This window comes from Mustela putorius, unplaced genomic scaffold (assembly GCF_011764305.1).
Source record: "Mustela putorius furo isolate JIRA1106 unplaced genomic scaffold, ASM1176430v1.1 tig00000129_pilon_pilon_pilon, whole genome shotgun sequence".
Taxonomy (NCBI): domain Eukaryota; kingdom Metazoa; phylum Chordata; class Mammalia; order Carnivora; family Mustelidae; genus Mustela; species Mustela putorius.
Window position 1 is genome coordinate 36,255,754 of NW_025421290.1, and position 22,649 is coordinate 36,278,402.

Sequence of the window (22,649 nt, forward strand, 5' to 3'; positions counted from 1 at the left end):
ACTGATAGGTATTTATCAAAAGGATATAAAATAAAAAATGCTGATTCAAAGGCGCTTATGTGCCCCAATGTTTATAGCAGCATTATCAATAATAACCAAATTACGGAAAGAGCCCAAATGTCCATCAATTGACAATTGACAAACAGATAAAGAAGATGGGTGTATCTGTTCGTATATCATATACACTGTGCATGTATATATGTACATACACACAATAGAATATTACTCTGATGAAAAAGAATGAAATCTTGCCATTTGTAACAACGTGGATGGAACTAGAATGTATTATGCTAAGTAAAATAAGTCGGAAAAATCAGATGATTTCACTCACATGTAGAATTTAAGAAACAAAACAGATGAACATAGGGGAAGGGAAGGAAAAGGTAAAAACAGAAGGAGACAAACCAAAAGAGACTCTTAACTATAGAGAACAAACAGGGTTGCTGGAGTGAAGGTAGGTGGGGGATGGGCTAAATGGCTGATGGGCACTTGGGGGGGCCCTTGTTGGGATGAGCACTGCATTCGTGTGTGGGTGATGAGTCACTGGATTCGGCTCCTGGAAGCAGTTCTGTACTGTATGTTAACTAACTTGAATTTAAATAAATAAAAAAAATTTTTAAAAAGCCCTGCTATGAAAGGGATTAGAGAAGCCAGAGACATGAAAGGTCACATATTGTGTGATTCCTTTCAGATGAGATGTCTAGAAAAGATAAATCCACAGAGACAAAAAGCAGGTTTGTGGTGCCAGGGTCTGAGGAGGGTGGCCGGCAAGTGGGAAGTAACTGCTTAATGGTTATAAGGTTTCCTTTCATTGGGGAGATAAAAGTGTTTTGGAGCTAGAAGTAGTGGGTGTGAGTGTATTGTGAATTGTTCACTTCTAAATGGCTATGTTACATGAGTTTCACCTAAAAAAAAAATTTTTTTTTTTAATTTAAAAACTGGTTTAGAGTGATGCCTAGCTGGCTCAGTAGAGGGTCTGACTCTTGATCTCAGGGTCGTAAATTCAAGCCCCACATGGAATGTAGAGATTAAAAAAAAGTGGATTAGGGATTTGATCAAGTTTTGATTTCTGATCTCAGTTTTGCCATTGCTATAATAAAATAGAGTTCTGAATATCACTGATTCTTTCCCTGGCTTTATTGAAGTATAATTGTATAAAATTAAAAATTAAAAAATTATATTTAAGGCATACAACATGATGATTTGATATCTATTGCGAAATGATTACCACAGTTAATTAACACATCTGTCATCTCATACAGTTATCTTTTGCGTGTATGTGGTGAGTACATTTAAGATCTCAAGTATGTCAATTTCAAGTATATAGTATAATTAACTGTAGTCACTATAGTGTACCTTAGATTCCCAGAACTTACGCATCTTATTCATTGGTATCTTGAATACAAAAGGAGTTTGAAAAATAACTGCTTGAGTAGTGCTGAGATTTCTATGATATTACAGTCTAGGAAAAATCTAGAAGTCTAGAACCTTCTGTTAGGAAAAGGAGGATCCCATACTTCCCTATTTCTAGTGCTCCTAGAAGTAGTGGAAAGGGGTGCCTGGGTGGCTCAGTCGGTTGAGTGTCTGACTCTTGATTTCAGCTCAGGTCATGTGAGATCAAGCCCTGTGTAGGGATCCACACTCAGTGGGGGGTCTACTTGAGATTCTCCCCCTCTCCCTCTGATCCTCCCCCCTCAAATAAATAGATAAATTCTTGGGGGGGGGCAGAAACTAGTGGAAGGAATTCCTGTCCTCATGAGGGAGGTCTGAAAGCATCTCTGTGGGGCTGGCCCCTTTAAGTCTCAGAGACTGAAGTAATCTGGAAGCTAAGGAGTCATAATGACAACTTTCTTGGTAATTCTCCTTGGAAATGTAGTTCTTACTCTCCAAGACCAGAAGTACTGAGAAGTAGTGCCACCTTCTCCTCACTTTGGTTGGTGAGAGATCAATGTAAATGGGTTTATATATCTCTGGCTTCCTTTTCTAAAATCCAAATGTCCTTGCCCTAGGCAGGGCACCATGTTAGTGAATTTGGGCTCTTTCCCATCCTTTGCGGAACACAGAGTTTAGTGAAAAGAATTCCTCTGAAGCATGGTGTACATGGCCAATCCTATTTCTAAAGCCTTGGAGGGAGTGGAAGAGAGAAGGTCCTGGCCCACGAACATCCATGCCAATACACGAGCATTACTGCTAATGTAAATGCGTCTGTTGAGAAAAGTGCGTGTAGCTATGTGGAGGAACACTACTTTGGGCTTTTGTTCAGGGTTTTCATGAATCCAGGTATTCATGAAAAACCTGAACAGACCTGTGGGCGGTCAGTGCATGGGAATCCTCCAGGACTCACAGTGCAAGTACAGAGCGTGGGAGGAGAGAGGTGCTGTCAGCCCACCATCATGAGAGCCTGTGACTTGGGCACACGCCCTCCTGCATAGACTTCCAAGACAGGGAGCCAAACTGATTGCTATCTGTCACTGCAGGAGATGGTGGCTTAGAAATGGACATGCTAGGGGACCTTGAGTCCCTGCAGTTTGAGTATGGGATTCAAGAGGAAGATCGCAGCTGGCTGTATTTGCAGGGCCGTTCTCGAGGGCTGATGATCAAGTCCTGTGCCCATGCAACCTTCTTCTGCAAGCTACTGTGTAATTTGAGGTAAGCTAGGTCTCCAAGGTCTGGCAGATGGAGAAAAGCCTCGCTGAGGAGTATCCAGACAACTTAAACTTTCTATGTTGGAGGATAACTTGGGCAGGGGGTGTGTCCTCCTACCTTTTCCAATCCACAGTCAAACACTACGAGTCCGAAGGCACTGGGAAATGAATACCAGAGTCCCTTGGCTGTGGTTACATAATGAAGCATAGATTATGATTTTGTGTGGTGGGTGGATTGGCTAAATGATCATTTCATTTGTTCACCCTTTCCTGGACCCCCTGGGACCACGAGCTTGTCTTCCACTGCTACCAATGACTAACTATCCTGTGGCTGTTGGCTGAAAATGAGGGTGGTTCTTACTTTCAAGGGCTAAGCTAATGGTGGAATTCTCCCTAACAGGAAAGCCACCTGAAACTTTGGGGGTCCTTTTGGTCAGGTGACTTGCATGAAACCCAGGGATACTGATTTGCAAAGAAGCTCAGTCTAGTCCTGCCCTCTGGTATCTCTGTACCATGTGGCTTTGATCATTTAAACAGGAAGTGTCTGAGAACCAAGTATCTAAGCCCAGACTCTTGGATTGTGTAAGCTACTCCTGGAACATTGGTAGTGCCCCCTGCCCCCAAACTATTTTTTTTTTTTCTGAAATTAAATCTACTCCTGGATGGTGGGACCAGATCTGAATTGAACATATTACTGATATAGCAGAGACAAAAAGGGGCGTAATGGTCTACCGATTGGTTGATAAGAAGACATAAACCTTCTGGTTGCATCCCAGATGAGTGGTGAGAAACCAGAATGTGACATTTCTGGGAGGCATTTTATATTTGGAAGGATCAGGCACAGAGAAAACACTTTCCTTTCAACCTAGAGAGAAGCCTTAAATAGAAAGTGGCTTGTGATGTTTATATGGAAACTCCAGAGCTTAAGACTAATTCTAATAGAATTAGAAAACAAGTATAAGATTGTCATATAACAACAGAAAACAATGCCTTATGGATTCAGACGTCCGACTTTGTTCACCTTGGGCCAAGGAAGTAGATCCAGAACCCACAGTAAGTGAGCCTCTGGAAAAGAGTGACCTCAAACCTTTGATCCTCCAATTCTCAAGTTTGTTTCCCCCTAATACCACTTACTCTGATAAATCAGATGTTTGAAAAAAGCTAAGTTCCCTGGTTACCCAGATGTATGCAAAACTACAATAGCAAACCAGAAAGAGTCGGTATGTGGTAGGACAGGGGAAATCTTATCATGGTGGCAGTGAAAACTGGCCGCTGTCCGCACAGGAAGCGGGGCTGGAGCTGGCCCCTGTGTCCCAGGGTGCTGCACAGACAGTCGGCAGTTCACAGGGATAGTTCTGAGTCAAACAGTTAAGTATTCAGACCTTGTGTTTAAGCAGGCAGGGAAATGCATGGTACGTGTAACAACCGCAACACAATATGTTCATTTTAAAAAATGTTTTAGACAAGTTTTGGTCCCTTGAAGGGGTACGCTTTACTTTGGGGCAGATTCACTCAGGGCACCTTTCCTTCCCTGGCAATGCTGGAGAAGTGGCCCCTAACCGGAATGCCTTGTCTCTGGGGCGCTTAATGTGCCCCAGGCTGCCACGCGAGGGTATTGGAGCACAGAGCATTGAGGTTCACAGTGAAGAGCTACAGAGCACACGTGTATTTATTTATGTATCTGTGTGTTCATTCTCCAGAGAATCGTTCCACGAGAAGCAAACTTCCAGCTGTCTCTCGACTGGCGTGGTTGCTGACATTCCCAATGATGATGAGCTAAAGGTAGGCATCATCGGAGGCGGCCACCTCGGGAAGCAGCTGGCTCGTGTACTGCTTCAGCTTGTCCCCATCCCTGCTGAGAACCTGAGGATCTCTACTCGGAGGCCAGAGGCCCTTGGTGAGGAGCAGTGTGTGGCAGAGAGGGGCTCGGGGGTTGACGAGGCCATTTTGAAAGGGTCCCTTGAGAAAGGCACCCCTGCACAGAGATGCTGAGTTCTCTGCTCAGTAGCCCTGAAGAAAGTGAGAAAAATGTTTGTGTGTGTGTGTGTGTGTTTAAAGATTAATTTATTTATATATTAGAGAGAGAGATCATGTGCATGCCAGTGGGGGTAGGGTCAGAGGGCAAGTTAGAGAATTTCAGGCAGACTTCCTGCTGAGCACGGAGCCTGAAGCAGGGCTCGATCTCATAATCCTGAGATCATGACCTGAGCCGAAGTCAAGAGTCAGATGCTCAACCGACTGAGCCCTTAATCATCATTTTAATATGATGCCCCTTAATCCAGGTGCCCCAGGTGCCCCTTAATCATCATTTTAATATGCCTTTAAAATTTTTTGTTTTAATATTTTCTTCATTGATCACTAGAAGAACTGAATATGTTTTATAGTTCCATTTCTATTTCTTTTTCTTTTTTTTGAGTTCTTTTTGTCCAGTTTTTCTGTTGGAGTGCCTGAATTTTTCTTATTAATTTGCAAGTATTCTTTCTCTATTAAACTTAAAAAAAAATCTTATTTACCATGTGAGACAAATTTCTGAAATTTCATCAAAAGGACCAGTATATGTGTTTCAATAAGGTACATATATTCTTTGGAAAGCATTATATTTATTAATAATAAAATTACAGTTTTAGAACATCCCTGCATGTTGCATAAGGAAGAATTCAAGATGCTTAGCATCAGTTTTTTTTTTCTTTTTTTAAAAGATTTTATTTATTTATTTGACAGAGAGAAAGAAGAGAGCACGAGCTGGGGTGGGTGCGGGAGAGGGAGAGGCAGGTTGTCCACTCAGCAGGGAACCCAGTGCGGGGATCATGACCAGAGCCGAAGGCAGATGCTTAACCCAGGTGTCCTGGGTTAGAGAGCATTGGGCTCTCTGCTCAGCAGGGAGCCTGCTTCCCCCTCTCTCTCTGCCTGCCTCTCTGCCTGTTTGTGATCTTGTCTGTCAAATAAATAAATAAAATCTTCAAACACACACACACACACTACCTTATGTGAGTTTACATTTTTATGTTTGAAATCCATCTCAGATAAGTACAGTGATTAACTGCCAATGACTGAAAGCAAATACAGGAGTCATCACATTTCTCCCAACATTTCAAACTATCTTGTTCTCAATATACTTTACTGAAACTGTCAGTGCATCTTTCCGACTCCTCCCAGCCTCTGTCCTGTGTTCTTCTCCTGTCCTCGCTTTTCCCACCAGCTAGAGCCCCGTGATTTCTCAAAATCTCAGTTTCCTTATCTGTAATATAGGAATAATACTAGTCTCAAAATGTCCTTGTGAGGATTGCCTTCCATAAGTATGTAAAGTACGTTGTATGCCACCTGGCACAAGATAAACTGTCTGTAAATTAGAGCAAGAAGCCTTCTTCCTGATGATTTTTCTTCCTAAACAAACAAACCTGAAAAATTCTAGCATTTGGTCTAAAAGCAAGATAAGGATGAATTACAACCTCCAGTGACACTAGCTGCTTTGCTAATGGTGTTAGGGCATGGCCCGAATGCTTTAGAAGACGTGAGGACGGGTCTCTTTGATTTACGTGGAGACAGGACTCGAGAAAGAGTCGTCGTCATCCTCTCCCCACAGCTGATGTTTAGGTCAAACCCCTTTGTACTGTGATCTTTCTTCCTTTATCCCTCCCAGATGAGTTCCAGAACCTGGGAATCCAGTGTTTTTACCATAACCCTCAACTGGTGGACTGGGCCAACGTGATATTCCTCTGCTGCCTGCCATCTCAGCTGCCTAATATCTGCCTGGAAATTCAAACCCACCTCAAGAAAGACCACATCGTGTACAGCTTTGTAGCTGCCATCCCAATAGCCAGGTACCCTGTTTGCACGGCGCTGGCAGAGCTGCCCCATCCCCTCATATCTGGCTCCATCCCCCACCTGCACCCCAGCCCCTTACATCCCGCTTGGAGTTGGTCATTCACAAGAATAAGGCGGAAGCAGCTTCTTCTGCAACACCCAACCTGTCTTTCTAATTGTGTCTTCCCCACTTCTCCATAACCACCGCTTGAGGCTGGAACGTTTTCTTTGATGGGCAGGTGCATTGTTTCCCTCCGCTTGAAGCTGACTAGTGTTCCCTCCTTGCATCAATGGGAAGGAAAACCGTCAGTCAACAGCATGAAATGTAATTGACGGCGTGTGCCAAATATTGTTTTTGTACCCCTGCTGTCTAGCCTAGCGCCCGGTGGGAGACACTAAGTGTCCAGTAGGCTGCGGAACAATCCGACTAGGAAGCAGCGCCCTCCAATCTGCGCCCCCCCCCCACCACCACGTTTGCCTCCAAGGGGTGCTGTGCAGGGCAGGAAGTCATTGGGGTTGGATGTGATCCAATGCAGGGGATCGTGGGGTGGTTTATGGGAGTCCGAGCTCTGCCCTCCCTGTCTTGGGGGCTTTCCTTTCAGGTTGAAACTCCTCCTGAACCACACCAGTATCTTGCGGCCTCAGTATCAGTGTGTTGAAGAATGGGTCAGCATCTGGGGGACCAATAAGGACATCACAGCGGCCCTGCAAGATCCCGTGATTCTTCAGGCCACCTGCCCGTTCAGCTCGGCTGGTAAGGGCTCGCCGCGTTTTGGGCAGTCTCTTCAAAGTTACTTTCCTCTCAGACTGCTGCTACTTTATAATCCCAGCGTGTGTGGGCTTGTGTGTGTCTCGGGTATGTGTGTAGGGGGCTACAGGCTGGATGCATTCTCAGCTATTTAGGTTTTTTTTGTTTTGTTTTTAAAAATTTTACTTATTTGAGAGAGAGTAAGAGAGAGGGCATAAGCGTGGGTGGGGGGGGGCAGAGGGAGAAGCAGGCTCCCCGCTGAGCAGGGGGCCCAACACGGGGATCCATCCGAGGACCCCAGGATCATGACCTGAGCCAGAGGCAGACACTCAACCAGTTGAGCCACCCTGGTGCCCCCAGCTATCTAGGTTTTGAAAGGGAACGGTTTTGGTGGCGAAAAGCCTGCCTGCTTTAGGGAAAGCAGAGAAGTCTGAGCGTTGTTAAGGCTGAACCAGAAACAGCCAGAGGTAAGAGCCTGTTTAAATAGGAGGATGTGATGTTGGGCCTTAACGGCTTTTCCCTGCTCTAATCTCGTATTTTCCCTTAAGTCTCTTCTTCTTGATGGAAGGATCATTCTAGAGATTTCTAGAATGCTTTTGCCATTAGCAATGCCTACATTAGTCACCCCCATCCTCCTACGGTAGGGTTAACATGCTATTTGTTATAAAGGGCACAGTTAGGGCTCTGGGCTTACAAAGAGGGGTGTTTGCTTATCTTCAGGTTCATATAACCAACCTGTCTTGGAGAAAAGGCGGCTGGCTGTTCACTGTCTGGGTTTGTCCTACATTCTAGGCAAGCCCTTTTGGTGATGCTAACTGGTATTTCCCTCCCCATGAACATGCAGGGGGAATAACCCTCAATTCCAAGTGGCTGGAGGGAGTGCTGTACACGGTCCTAAACGTCTGCACCGCCAGGGACGTGCCTCACCTACAAGCGCTGCAGCGGCTGAACCAACTGCTCCTCTCTGTGCACTCCGCAGCCTGTGGGAAGGATGGAGCGTCTTGCCCTACCCTCGAGTTACGTGATCTTGTCAGCCAGGTCTACAGCAAGAACCTGCCTCAGCGGAGGTAAGGCCTCAGACGGCTGGCGACTCTAATTTCCGCCACACCGTTGCAGCAGGTGCTTTGTTCTCTTTTCTCCTCTAATGTAATCTTTATTTCCTTTTTTCTCTCATGTAATCTTTAAAATTTTATAAAAATAATACATTCTTGGGGTTTTTTTTTTTTTTAAAAGGTTTGATTTATTTGAGGGAGAAAGAAGAGAGAGAGTGCACGAGCAGAGGGGAGGGGCAGAGGGAGAGGGGAAGCAGACTTCCCACTGAGCAGGGAGCGGGGCTCGATCCCAGGACCCAGAGACTATAAATTGAGCTGAAGGCAGACGCTTAACCAACAGAGCCACCCAGGTGCCCCGAAACAATATATTCTTGTAAAAATTCCTTCTAGTGGAAAAGTGAAAGCTCTCCTTGGCTTTCCAAACACCATTTCATATGGTTTTTATATTTTGTCTTTTTAATCTATACATTTGCAAACATATATTTATGTTGTCATGATATTGTAACATGTATGCATATCTATATACATTTAAGAAACATGCAGACTAAGTATACTGATTTTCACTTGCTATATTATAGACACTGTTCTATGTCAGTACAATCATATCTACTTCATTTATGAGCAACTGCATAGGTTATCTGTTGGGTACATTATTTCATTAGATTTATTCATCTTCTTTCTTTCTTTTTTAAAGATTTTATTTATTTATTTGACAAACAGAGATCACAAGTAGACAGAGAGGCAGGCAGAGAGAGAGAGAGAGAGGGAAGCAGGCTTCCCACTGAACAGAGAGCCCGATGCGGGACTCGGTCCCAGGACCCTGAGATCATGACCTGAGCTGAAGGCAGTGGCTTAAACCACTGAGCCACCCAGGCGCCCCTTCTTCTTCTTCTTCTTCTTTTTTTTTTTTTTAAGATTTTATCCATTTATTTGACAGAGATCACAAATAGGCAGAGAGGCAGGTGGGGGGGGGCAGGCTCCCTGATGAGCAGAGAACCCGATGCTGGGCTCAATCCCAGGACCCTGGGATCATGACCCAGGGTCATATATATTTTAGAATATATATTTTAGAATCCGTTAGATCTAACGAAGGCAGAGGCTTTAACCCACTGAGCCACCGAGGCGCCCCTCTTCTTCTTTTTTTTTTAAAGATTGATTTATTTATTTGATAGAGAAGCAGTGAGAGGGAAAACAAGGAGGGGGAGTGGGAGAAGCAGGCTTCCTGCTGAGCAGGGGGCCGGATGTAGGACTCGATCCCAGGACTCTGGGATCATGACCAGAGCCGAAGGCAGATGCTTAACCAACTGAGCCACCCAGGCACCTGGTCTTATTTCTTCTTGATGGCAATGTAGTTTTCCCGTGCCCCAAATTCTGAATATGGGCTCCAACTAAATATTCTTTCTTTTTTTTTTTTTAATTTTATTTACTTATTTGACAGAGAGAAATCACAAGTAGGCAGAGAGGCAGGCGGAGGGCGGGGGAGCAGGCTCCCCGCCAAGCAGAGAGCCTGATGCGGGAATCGATCCCAGGATCCCAAGATCACCACCTGAGCCAAAAGCAGAGGCTCAACCCACTGAGCCACCCAGGCGCCCCCCAGAGATCCCAATGTGGGGCTCAATCCCAGGACCTGAGAATATGACCTGAGCCAAAGGCAGAGGCTTAATCCACTGAGCCACCCAGGTGCTGCCCCCCCGCCTTTTTAAAGATTTTATTTGTCAGAGAGAAAGCAGAAGCAGAGGGAGCAAAAGGCAGAGCAGGCAGAGGAAGAAGCAGGCTCCCCGGTGAGCAGGGAGCCCAATGGACTTGATCTCAGGATCCGAGGATCACAACCCGAGCCAAAGGCAAATGCTCAACCGACTGAGCCACCCAGGCGTCCTGCAACTAAATATTCTTGTACTTACTTTGCATACTTATACCAGTATTTCTGTTGGATGAATATCTAAAAGAATATTTTAGAAGAATATTTTTGGGTCAGAGGTGAAATATATTTTACGTTTGATAGTTATTCCCGAATTGCTTATCAAAAATATGGTGCCTATTTACATTCCCACCAGTACTGTGTGGGTGTGCCATTTCTCTATAGCTCGATTACTTGACCAATCTGTTTAACCTTTGATAATCTAATAGGGAAGAATTTTTGCCCTTGTTACCAGTGACCTCCATGCCACTAAATTCACTGCATACTTTTATTTATTTTAAGATCTTCTTTTATTTTATTTATTTTTAGAGAGAGAGAGAGTGCGCTTTTATTTTATTTATTTTTAGAGAGAGAGAGTGCGCTTGCGTGCGCACCAGTGAGGGAAGGAGCAGACAGACAGGGAGAAAAATCCCAAGCAGACGCCCCACTGAGTGCAGAGCCTGATGCAGGGCTCAATCTCAGAATCCTGAGATCAGATCATTGAGCTGAAATCAAGACTTGGATGTTCAACTGAAAGAGCCCCCCCACTCCCCCAGGTGCCCCCACTGGATGCTTTTTAATCCTTTTCTTCCTTGGCTGTTGAATGTTCCAACCTTCTTGAATTAATCTCTTCTCTTGACTTTCCTGATAACCTCACATTCTCCTGTCTCTCCAGCCCCTCCTTTGCCAACAGCACCTCTTCTGCCTCATCCTGTCTCTGGGAGTTTCCAGGGCTCTGTCCTAGGCCTTCTTTGCTTGCCATCCTGCACTTCGTTCATGGGTACTCACCACTTCGGGGACTTTGGCTGCCATCTTTCCATGGATAGCACACAACTCTGTATCTCTATCCTAGATGTCAGCTTGAAACCCAGGAAAGTTTGTGGCCACCATCTCCCTTCAAACTAGACTAGTACGGTAGCATGCCTGCTGTCATACCTGCTCTCCTGGTGTTTCCTGCCTAAATACATGCTCCTTGCCAAGTTGTTCAAGCCAGAACCTTGCGAGTAAAACTCAATTATTCTAATCAATCACCAGCTGCCTGTGAGGCACTTTCTGTTGGGGGATTTTCCTTCCCCGTTAGCCTGTGATTCCTTTATCTCTCTTGCCTTGGATCTCTTTTCCTGGATCCCTCCTCCTCTGGCATGGATTTTTTTCTTTCATAGTGGTGGATCATATCCTCCAGTAGCTTCCTTACAAAAGAATGCATAGGAAGTAACTTAAAGAGACTATGTCTGAAAATGTTTTTATATTAACATAATATTTTACTGCGAACATAGCTAGGTATTGAACTCTAGGTTAGAAGTGATTTTCGCTCAGAATTTTAAAGGCATTGCTTCATTGTCTTATAGACAAGTTGCTGTTGAGAGGAACAGTGCCATTCTAGCTTTTGAATTCATCCTTTGAAATCTGTTTCTTTTGTCTCTGAGAATTTACAGGATCTTTTGACCTTAGTATCCTGAAATTTTATATTGCGTCATGATGTGTGTCTATTTTATTTTATTTTTGATGTGGATCTATTTAAACTCACTGTGTTGGGCACAGGGTGAACCTTTCCTTTTTTCCCTCCCTTAATTTAAAAAATTTTGTGAGATATAACTCTTATACAGAAAAAGTACGTATCCCCTAAATACATAAATATCCAGTTTAATGAACCATTGTAAAGGAAATATCCATGTAAGCGATACACATAAAAGAAACAGAACATTCAGTAGTCCTTCTTAATCTGAGTGTCGTGTTCTCCGATTTTCTCCAATCATGTCTGATAATATTGTCTCCTTTCCTGTTTTCTTTCTTCTTTTTCTAAATATTTTATTAGTCCATTGTTGAACCCCCTGGACTGGTACTCTGATTTTATCTTTCCTACTTTTTAAAAAAAGATTTTATTTATTTATTAGAGCACAAGCAGTGGGGAGGGACAAAGGGAGAGGAAGAAGCAAACTCTCCGCTGAGCAGAGAGTCCAACATAGGGCTGGATCCCACAACCACAAGTCTATAACCCAAGCTGAAACCAAGAGTTGGATGCCTAACTGACTGAGCCACCCAAGTACCCCCATTTTGAATATTTTCTTATTTTTAAAAATCTCTTTAAGATTTTAAGCCCTTTATTTGACAGAGAGACAGCGAGAGATGGAATACAAACAGGGGGAGTTGGAGAGGGAGAAGCAGACACCTCTCTGAGCCCGGAGCCCCATGCAGGGCTCATTTCCAGGATGCTGAGATCATGACCTGCGCTGAAGGCAGATGCCCAAGAAATGAGCCATCCAGGCTCCCCTTCTTTTTATTTTTTAAAAATATTTTATTTATTTAAGAGAGAGCAAAAGTGTGAGAGGCCACAGGGGAAGAGGGCAGAGCAGAATGCCACTGAGCAGAGATTCAGGGCTCGGTCCCAGGACCCTGAGAGTGTGACCTGAGCAGAAGGCAGAGGATTAAGCAGGGACCCCTATTTTGAATATTTTCAAAGATTTTTTAGAAGTCTCCAGATATCCCTTTTTTATATGGCATCCTGTTGTGTTTTCACTATGCAATACCATCTCTTATCCCTTTGAGAATGTAAATGAGAGCGGGTGTTTTTCTTCTGTGAGGAATCTGTCTCCCTCAGGTTGTTCTCTGATTATTTGTTTTGGTCTCTATCTTTCATATTCAAAGCTTTTTTCTTTTTCTTTATCTTTCTTTCTTTTTTTTTTTTTTAAAAGATTTTATTTATTTATCAGAGGGAGAGAGGGGGAGAGAGCGAGCACAGGCAGACAGAATGGCAGGCAGAGGCAGAGGGAGAAGCAGGCTCCCTGCTGAGCAAGGAACCCGATGTGGGACTTGATCCCAGGACGCTGGGATCATGACCTGAGCCAAAGGCAGCTGCTTAACTAAGTGAGCCACCCAGGCGTCCCTCAAAGCTTTTTTCTATGGAGAACTCTGTCTGCTCATATTTCATATGTCTGCTCATATTTCCTTGGAAAACCTTGAATATTGAGATTGTTAAGTCTTTGGGACCCAACTTGGGGAAAGAGAGCTGTGTATGTGTGGAAGAAGCGGGGTGGTCTTAATCTCAGGAAACAAACTGAAGGTTGCTGGAGTGGAGGGGGGTGAGAGGGTTGGGTGTCTAGGGGATAGACATTGGGGAGGGTATGTGCTGTGTATGGTGAGTGCTGTGAGTTGTGTAAGACTGATGAGTCACAGAACCGTACCCCTGAAACAAATAATATAACAAATATATGTTAATAAAAATTATTAATTAATATATTAAAAATTAAAAAGAAGAGGGTGGTTCTATCACTAGATTTTTTAAAACGTTTTCCCCCTATATTTAGCAAATCCTTTCCTTCAATAGTGCCTACTGTCCCCCTGTCCAGGTACCCTCTAGTTAACCCTTCAGGAGAATAAATTTTCTGTTGGGGAGGAGGAGGGTCAGTCTCCTGACTGTACAGCATTGGGTAGGGGGCTGGGAGGGCATCTCTCCATTTTAAGAATTTTTTTTAAAATTTTATTTATTTATTTGACATAGAGAGACAGTGAGAGCAGGAACACGGGCAGGGGGAGTGGGAGAGGGAGAAGCAGCCTTCCCCTCAAACAGGGAGCCCAATGTGGGCTCGATCTCAGGACCCCGGATCATGACCTGAGCTGAAGGTAGATGCCCAGTGACTGAGCCACCCAGGAGTCCCTCCTTTTTAAGATTTTCAACCCGTCATCCTATTTTTAGTCCCATCTCGCTCCCACTTCCTGATGTACTTCTTGAGTCTTCCATAGGTTCTGTGATGTAAATGGACTGAGTCTTGGTTTTCCCTGTTGCTGACTTCAGATTCAGCTCAGTGTTATCATTTGTCTATATTTTTTCCACCTTCCAACTTGCAGCTCTTGTGTTCATCTTATTCTCATTTTATATTCTTTGCTTATTTTTCCTTTGGATTATTTGCTTTTATTTATTGTTTTATAAAAGGTTTTTAGTGGGAATATGTTATGTATATTGGAAATAATTTTCGTATTTCTCTTACTTTTTGGTAAATTTTGCTGTTTAGGGATTCTAATTTTTGTAGTCAAAATTGTTAAATTACTTCATGACTTTAGGGTTTCAAGTCATACTAATTAAGAACCTCTTCATCCTAAGATATTCTATATTTTCTTCTAGTAATTTTTAAAAAAATATTTAAACCTTTAATCAGTTTGGGATTTTCAATATCTTCTATTCATTTTGGAAACCCAGTTGCCCTAACATTATTTATAGAGTAGCCATTTCTTTTCCTACCAATTTGAGATGAGATTTTTATCATTTGCTAAACTGCAAGATATTCATGGGTATATTTTTGGACTGTATTCTGAACTGTGGACCTATTTTTCTATTCCCACGCTATGATTAATTACTGTAATATCTCTCTATATTTTGGTATCTGTAGACCAAGTCCTCTTTAATCTTATTTTCCAGAATCTTAATCCTTCTTACACAATTATTCTTCATGTGAATTTTTAAAAAAGATTTTATTTATTTATTTGACAGGGAGATAGAGAGAGCACAAGTAGGCAGGGAGGCAGGCAGTGGGGGGCAGGAAGCAGGCTCTCTGCTGAGCAGAGAACCTGATTCCGGGCTTGATCCCGGGCCCCTGAGATCATGATCGGAGCCGAAGGCAGAGGCTTAACTCCACTGAACCTCCCAGGCACCCCTCTTCATATGAATTTTTTTTAAAAAAATTTATTTATTTATTTGAGAGAGAAACAGCATGAGCAGGGGAGGGCCAGAGGGAGAGGGACAAGGGAACTCCCCACTAAGCATGGAGCCTGACTCCGGGCTGGATCCCAGGACCCCAAGATCATGACTTGAGCTGAAGTCAGACACTTAACTGACTGAGTCACCCTGCTGCCCCCTTCATGGGAGTTTTTAAAAAATAACCTGAAAATTTAGAAAATTAACAAGTGCTTATAGTAAACAAGGTATTAACTAAAATGTACCAAACAGAAAGTGAAAGAAAGTACTACCCTCAGATCCCACCCTCCACTGTAACTACTATTAATATATGCTGTGATAAATGAACTGAGAATGGGCTGTTTCTAATGTTAAATCACTGCGTAGGATGTTTGCTCTTGGCTTCTGGCACTATTTATCAAGTTGAAAATGAAGGAGAAGTGATAGAAGATCATCCTTTTGCAACCTCTAATGAAATAATCTGGGCAACATTAGGTGAAAAGTTGATGGGGGAACTTCATAATGAGTAGATCAGCCTGAGTCTGTTAATCAGTGTTAACACTGCAGAAGGAGAGACAATGTGTTACTAGATAAAAATAGACACGAATTTGAAAAAATAGACACAGAAGAGATGTCTTTTTTTTTTTTAAGATTTTTTTTTTTTTTAAATAATTTATTTGTCAGAGAGAGAGTGAGCGAGAGTGAGCACAGGCAGATAGAGTGGAAGGCAGAGTCAGAGGGAGAAGCAGGCTCCCCACGGAGCAAGGAGCCCGATGCGGGACTCGATCCCAGGACACTGGGATCATGACCTGAGCCGAAGGCAGCTGCTTAACCAACTGAGCCACCCAGGCGTCCCTTTTTTTAAAGTTTATTTATTTATTTATTTATTTGATAGAGAGATCACAAGTAGGCAGAGAGAGAGGAAGGGGAACAGGCTCCCTGCTGAGCAGAGAGCCCGATGTGGGGCTCCATCCCATGACCCTGGGATCATGACCTGAACCGAAAGCAGAGGCCTTAACCCACTGAGCCACCCAGGCACCCCCCAGATGAAATATTCTTATTAAAAAGAAAGTCAAACCTGGGGCGCCTGGGTGGCTCAGTGGTTTAAGCCTCTGCTTTCGGCTCGGGTCATGATCTCGGGGTCCTGGGATTGAGCCCCACATTGGGCTCTCTGCTCGGTGGGGAGCCTGCTTCCCTCTCTCTGCCCGCCTCTCTGCCTACTTGTGATCTCTCTCTATCAAATAAATAAATACAAATCTTAAAAAAAAAAAATTCAAACCTGAATTTGATCAGGTCTGTAGATATAAATTCAAGAGGCAGGAGAGTGTTAAATGACCATGAGATATAATCAGCAAAACCCAGAATATGGGAAACTTTAGAGGCTAAACAACTGAATTTCTTCAACAAATAAACTGCAAGAGAAAAAAAAGAGGAAGGGGAAATCAAAGGTTTAAAAAAAAAGACTTAAAAGTCACATGAACCGGCTATCTGGATGGCTTAGATGGTTAAGCGTCTGCTTTTGACTCAGGTCATGGTCTCAGGGTCCTCAGATCTAGGTCCTCAGATCTAGCCCGGCATTGGGCTTTCTGCTCAGCAGGGAGTCTGACTCTCCCTCTGTCTCTCCAGCCAACCCCTCTGCTGTGCGTGCATGCTCTCTCTCTCTCTCTCAAATAAATAAATACAATCTTTAAAAATGAAAAGTCACATTAACCAAAATATATGTGTAGACTGAGTTTCATATCTCTCCCTTCCTTTAATTAATATAAAAACAACATAAATAGATTTCCTAATATTAAGCTTTCATTGCATTCTTAAACTTTACTTAGTGATACACTTCCAAATCTGTTTTTTTTTTTTAAAGATTTTATTTATTTGATAGAGATCACAAGTAGATGGAGAGGCAGGCAGAGAGAGAGAGAGAGAGAGAAGCTGAGCAGAGAGGCTGATGCGGGACTCAATCCCAGGACCCTGAGATCATGACCTGAGCCGAAGGCAGCGGCTTAACCCACTGAGCCACCCAGGCGCCCCCCAAATCTGTTTTGCTTGTATTTTATTTAAGACATTTAAATCATACTCAAAAAAATAAAATTGGTCTGTCGTTTTCGAATTTGGTATCAACATTGTATTAACCCTATAGAATTAGGAAGCTTTTAGTTCCGGAACAGAACAGAGAAATTATAGATTTCTTGAAGATTTGACAGAACTTTACTATAGGTCTCTGTGGTCCAAATATCTTGCAGGGGAAGTTGCTATTTGACTGTCTTTTCAGTTTTTCCAGTTTATGATCTGTTCGGGTTTACAATTTCTTGAGTCAACTTTGGTCATGGTATTTTTCTAGCAGAAATATTTCATTTTTATATGGATTTCAAATTTGATGGCCCATGACTGTACTTGTATTTTTAAAATCTCATCAGATTATATCTCATTTTGTATTTCTAAGATCACATATGAGTTTAACATTTTTTTCTTGGTTAAATTTGCTAGCAGCTTGTCTCTTTTATTGATTTTTTAAAATAATCAGTTTATAGTTTTATTTATTCTACTGGCCAACTTTTTAATTCAAGTATTTCTACTTTTATCTTTAATAATTTGTTCCTCTTTTCTTTTGTGTTATTTTGTGGCTCTTTTTCTTAGCTTCTTGAATATTTACGGTTCATTTAATTTCAATCACATTATTATTATAAAAATAGTAAGAGCTAAGAATGTTCATCTAGCCTCTTCAGCTATGTGCTATTTTGGTCTTTAAAATAACCATGACCTTGTTGGGCACAAAGTTCCTGTGTTATTCAAATCCATTATGTCCTTGCTCCTCAGACTAGCTGGGATCCGTGTCATCATCTGGGAATTTGTTTAGAAACACAGAATCCGGGGCCCCACCCCAGTTATATGAAATCAGAATCTGCATTTTTACAAAGTCCCAAGTGATAACTGTATTCAAGTTGGAAAAGTGCTATTTTGTATTCTTTTTCATCAGATGATTTGTTAGAATGAGAAGCATGACATATTAGTTTTTCCACTTTAATTGTAGTGTCTCACATTCTCTTTATATTTCTAATAATCTTTGTAAAGTTTGAAGCCATATCATCTGACGAAAAAATGCTCATAACTTTTATGTCCTCTTGGTGAATCGTACTTTTTTTCTCAACACTTGTTTAAATTTTTTAAAACTCTTGTTTTACTTTTTTTTTCTTTTAAGATTTTATTTATTTATTTAACAGAGACACAGCAAAGAGAGGGAGCACAGGAAGCGGGAGTGGGGGAGGGAGATGCAGGCTTCCCACTGAGCAGGGATCTTGATTCAGAGCTCAATCCCAGGACCCTGGGATCATGACCTGAGCCAAAGGCAGAGGCTTAACTACTAGGTCACCCAGGCGCCCCATTAGCTTTTTTTTTTTTTTAAGATTGTATCCATTTACTTTCGTGTGAGAGAGAGAGAGAGCATGAGGTGGGGCAGGGAGGGAGCAGAGGGAGAAGCAGGGAGCCCAATGTGGGGCTCCATCCCAGGACCCTGTGATCACGACCTGAGCTGAAGGCAGCCACTTAACCCACTGAACCACCCAGGCACCCCTAAATGAATAATCGTTAAAACACAAATAGATTGGGGCACCTGGGTGGCTCAGTGGGTTGGGGCCACTGCTTTCTGCTTAGGTCATGATCCCAGGGGCCTGGGATCGGGCCCCACCTCGGGCTCTCTATTCCGTGGGGAGCCTGCTTCCTCCTCTCTCTCTGCCTGCCTCTCTGCCTACTTATGATCTCTCTCTGTCAAATAAATAAATAAAATCTTTAAAAAAAAATAAATAGGTAAAAGATTTATTTTAGAGAGAGAGCAGGGGGAAGGGCAGAGGGAAAAGGTGAGAGAGAATCCTCATGCAGACCCTGCCCTAAACCCCGAGCGTGACTTGGGGCTCGATCCTAGGACCCAGAGATCATAACCAGAGTGGAAAGCACGAGTCTGCTGCTCAATTGACTGAACCACCCAGGCACCCCTCAAAAAACTTTTGAGATAATTGTAGGCTCATGTGCAGTTTTTTTTTTTTAAAGTCGTTTCAGGGGTAGAATTTAGTGATTCATCAGTTGCATGTAACACCCCGTGCTCATCACATCAGGCGCCCTCCTTAATGTCCATCAGCCGATTATCCCTTATCGGTTAATCAGCCGATTAACCGTTTTACATTATTACTACTGACCCACCTGCCCTCCAGCAACCCTGTTTGTTTCCCAGAGTTCAATGTCTTTTATGGTTTGCCTCCCTCTCAACTGTCATCTTATTTTTGCTTCCCCTATGTTCGTTTTGTTTCTTAAGTTCCACATATGAGTGAAATCCTTCACATGCAGTTTTTAAAAATAATACAAGGCAATTCCACATACCCAATTATCTACTTACCCCCAATGGTACACATTTTAGTACAAATATCTCTACATGGATATGATAAAGCTATGATAGACTACTACAAGCAGGATAATGCCACCGATATAGCCAGGACCTAGAACTGATCTGTCACTGAGTGACCCTTCATCTTGGCCATCTCCTCATCAACTTGGCAATTGTTAATTTGTTTTTCATTTCCATATTTTGTGATTTCCAGAATGTTACATAAATGGAATCATGGAGTATGTACCCTTTGGGACTGACCTTTTTCATTCAGCAAATTCTCCAGACATTCACCCAAGTTGCTGTGTGTATTAATTGTTCATTCCTTCTTATTGCTAAGGAGTATTTGTAGCATGGATGTACCATACTTTAATCATTCATCTGTTGAAGGACTCCAGAGCAGTTCCCAGGTTTTGGCTGTTTTGTTTTTGTTTTTTCTCTTTCAGTTTTTGGCTATTAGGAATAACGTTGCTATGAACATTCGTGTACAGATTTTTTGTAACCATCATTTTTCATTTCTCTGGGACGGATGCTCATGATTACAATTCCTAGGCCATTTGGTAGTTGTATGCTTTTTGTTGTTTTGTTTTTAAGACACAGCCAAACTGTTTTTCAGAGTGGTTACAGAGTGTAACCGTTTTACATTATTACTAGCAATGTATGATCCAGTTTCTCTACATTCTCACCAGGATTTGGTGTTGCCATTTTTATTTTACCATTACATTTGTAGATTAATTTGTGGACAAGTGACATCTGTATTATGTTGAGTTTTCCCACCCATGAACACAGTATGTTTCTCCATTTATTTAGACCTCCTTAATTTCATCAACATTTTGTAATTTTCAGTATACAAGTCTTTTTTTTTTTTTTGTAAAGTTTTATTTATTTGGGAGAGAGAGCACAAACATGAGCAGGAGGGGCAAGGGGGAGGGAGAGAGAATCTCAGGCAGACTCTGTCCTGAGCACAGAGCCAGATGTCAGTCTCAATCTCATGACCCTGAGATCATGACCTGAGTCAAAACCCAGAGTTCACCACTTAACCAACTGTGCCACCCAGGTGCTCTAGTATGCAAGTCTTATACATGTTTTGTTAGATTTACATCCAAGTATTCCTTTTGTGTATGTGTGAATGGAACTGCATTTTTTATTATAGTGCCCAAGTTGTTCATTGTGTGTGTATATACACACACACACACACACACACACACACACATATAAATACAATTGGGTTTTGTATTGTTTGTTTCCTGTGATTTTGCTGAACTCATTAGTTCTGGGAAATTCTTTTTGTAGATTCCTTGGGATTTTCCACATAATCACGTCATCTATAAATAGAGACAGATCTGTTTTTTCCCCCAATCTGTATGCTATTTTTCCCTTTTTCTGCTTTATTCCATTGTCTACAACTTCCAGTATATGTTAAATAAGGGGGGGTGAGAACAGATATCCTTGCTTTTACTCTGATCTTTTTAACACTGTAACAACCCTATGTCTTGATACTTTTTAACTTGAATTATAAAGTTGCTCTATTCTCATTTGTATATTTATTTCTACTTCTTTTCCTATAAAGTTGAAGAAGATATCTTAAAAGAAATGAGATATTTTATATTTTTTAAAAGATTTATTTATTTATTTTAAAAAGAGAGAGAGACAGTGCAAACACTGGGGGAGGGGCAAAGGGAGAGGGAAAGAACCCTAATCAGACTCTGCATTGGGCATCAAGTCCTATGTAGTGCTCGAGCTCATGACCCTGAGATCAAAACCTGAGCAGAAACCAAGAGTCAGACACTTAACTGACTGCACCACTCAGGCCTCCAGATCTTTTGTATTCCTAATGCCCATGATACTCTTATGCATCTATGTCTTTTTCTTTTCTTTTCTTTCTTTCTTCTTCTTCTTTTTTTTTTTTTAGAGAGGATGTGCATGCAAGCAGAGGGGAGAGGGAAAGGGAGAGAGAGAAGAATCTTAAGCAGGCTCCACATCCAGCACAGTGCCTGACATGGGGCTTGATCTCATGACCCTGGGATCACGAGTTGAGCCAAAATCAAGAATCCAATGCTTAACCCACTGAGTCATCTAGGTGCCCCTGATGTATTCTATTTCTAAATTTAAGGGACAAATACTGAAAAGGATGTCAATGTCATTGTTATAATCATTCTTTAATTATGAATTTCCTCCCAAATGCACTTAGAAAAATGTACTTAAACATGCAAAATGCATCACAAGTACAATTAACTCCACATAGTGAAAAGCTGTAGCTGAATGTTTATGAATTTTAATTAGTTTGATGTAGAAAATAAAGAACCTTATTTCCAAATGTTGGAAAACTTTAAAGGAAATGTTTAACAGCCAAATCAGATGTATTAAACAGACATAAGAAAGTAACAGTATTTTTTTTTTCACCCCAGGCCTTTCCCCTGGTTTGATCTGACTGCGGTGCAACTCAAGGAAACTCCCTTTAGTCAGCATCTCTCAGTCAGTCCTGCTCTCCAGGACCACCTTACCTATCGATACTGTGATTCATTTGGCATCTCCCTAACCAAAGAACAGCAGCCAGCGGTTTCCACGGGCTCTGCCTCTCAGTAAGAGAAGAGACCTCGGGAATTTTTTTCCCTCCACAATGCTTGCACCCTGATTATCACAATTGTCACTGGGAGTCATGTGAGTGTACTGTGTTTGCCACATATTTGGGCACTGAGGAATTAGAAAATGGTACTAATTAATCTTTAACATACAGAATAAAATGAGGTCTTTTATATCAGTATATTTGGGTATGTCTGGCTTTTGGAAGCAACCAAATGAAACCATAACCTGACACACTTAAGTTGCTTCCCCAGGAATATAAATTATCTTTCTTCTAAAAGCTAAATTCAAGAAGTTAAGTCATAATTAGACAATATATACTGTGGCTTGTTTTCCTATAGCAGTGTGTAGCTGACAAATGATACGTCTTGATTTTCCTACCACTTTGGAATAAAGAAGTAAAATGTGGTAAATGATCTTAATTGAATTATGACTCATTTCATGCTTATTTCAGCTATATATAACTTCCCTGGAACTATCTTATTTAAAACTGTTCCCATTTAAACCATTTTCTTTTTATTTTTAAATAGATAAGAAAGTACTGCTTGACAGAGAAAAAAATAGCTCATCTCAAATTTTTGGACACTTGGAGTCAGGACCCTTTCCTCTGAGATCTCTTTAGGCAATTTACATAGAAATATTTCCCAGTGGTACCCTAGCTGCCCCTCACTGACTGATTTAAACCACTTTAAACCACAAAACCATTTTTATAAACAGGTGGCATTTGTATTAAATGGCTAAAAATAATTTTGCAAAATATAGATCTTATTCTTATAGTGCAAAGTGATTCCCTTTATGTTTTGCAAATATTTTGTCAGTGATAGAGAGTAGAGGACAACAGAAGTGAAGTGACTATGAGAGCAAGGACAACGACGCTGA

The 22,649-nt window shown here is 41.9% G+C and overlaps 2 protein-coding genes across 2 annotated transcripts in view; both read left to right on the forward strand.

The window, feature by feature from the left end:
* Positions 1 to 4,427, forward strand: part of VIPAS39 (VPS33B interacting protein, apical-basolateral polarity regulator, spe-39 homolog) — a 33,298-nt gene extending 28,871 nt beyond the window's left edge. The window contains exon 21 of the transcript XR_006604292.1: positions 4,346 to 4,427. The gene's annotated coding sequence lies outside the window, so the exon portion shown is untranslated. The remainder of the gene's footprint in view (positions 1 to 4,345) is intronic.
* On the forward strand, positions 1,722 to 22,192 carry NOXRED1 (NADP dependent oxidoreductase domain containing 1). The gene is made up of 6 exons (XM_013058119.2): positions 1,722 to 2,649; positions 4,346 to 4,542; positions 6,286 to 6,466; positions 7,052 to 7,203; positions 8,042 to 8,264; positions 21,596 to 22,192. The coding sequence occupies exons 1-6, from the start codon at positions 2,495 to 2,497 to the stop codon at positions 21,771 to 21,773; spliced, it is 1,086 nt and encodes a 361-aa protein (XP_012913573.1). The 5' UTR covers positions 1,722 to 2,494; the 3' UTR covers positions 21,774 to 22,192.
* The last annotated feature ends 457 nt before the right edge of the window (positions 22,193 to 22,649 follow it).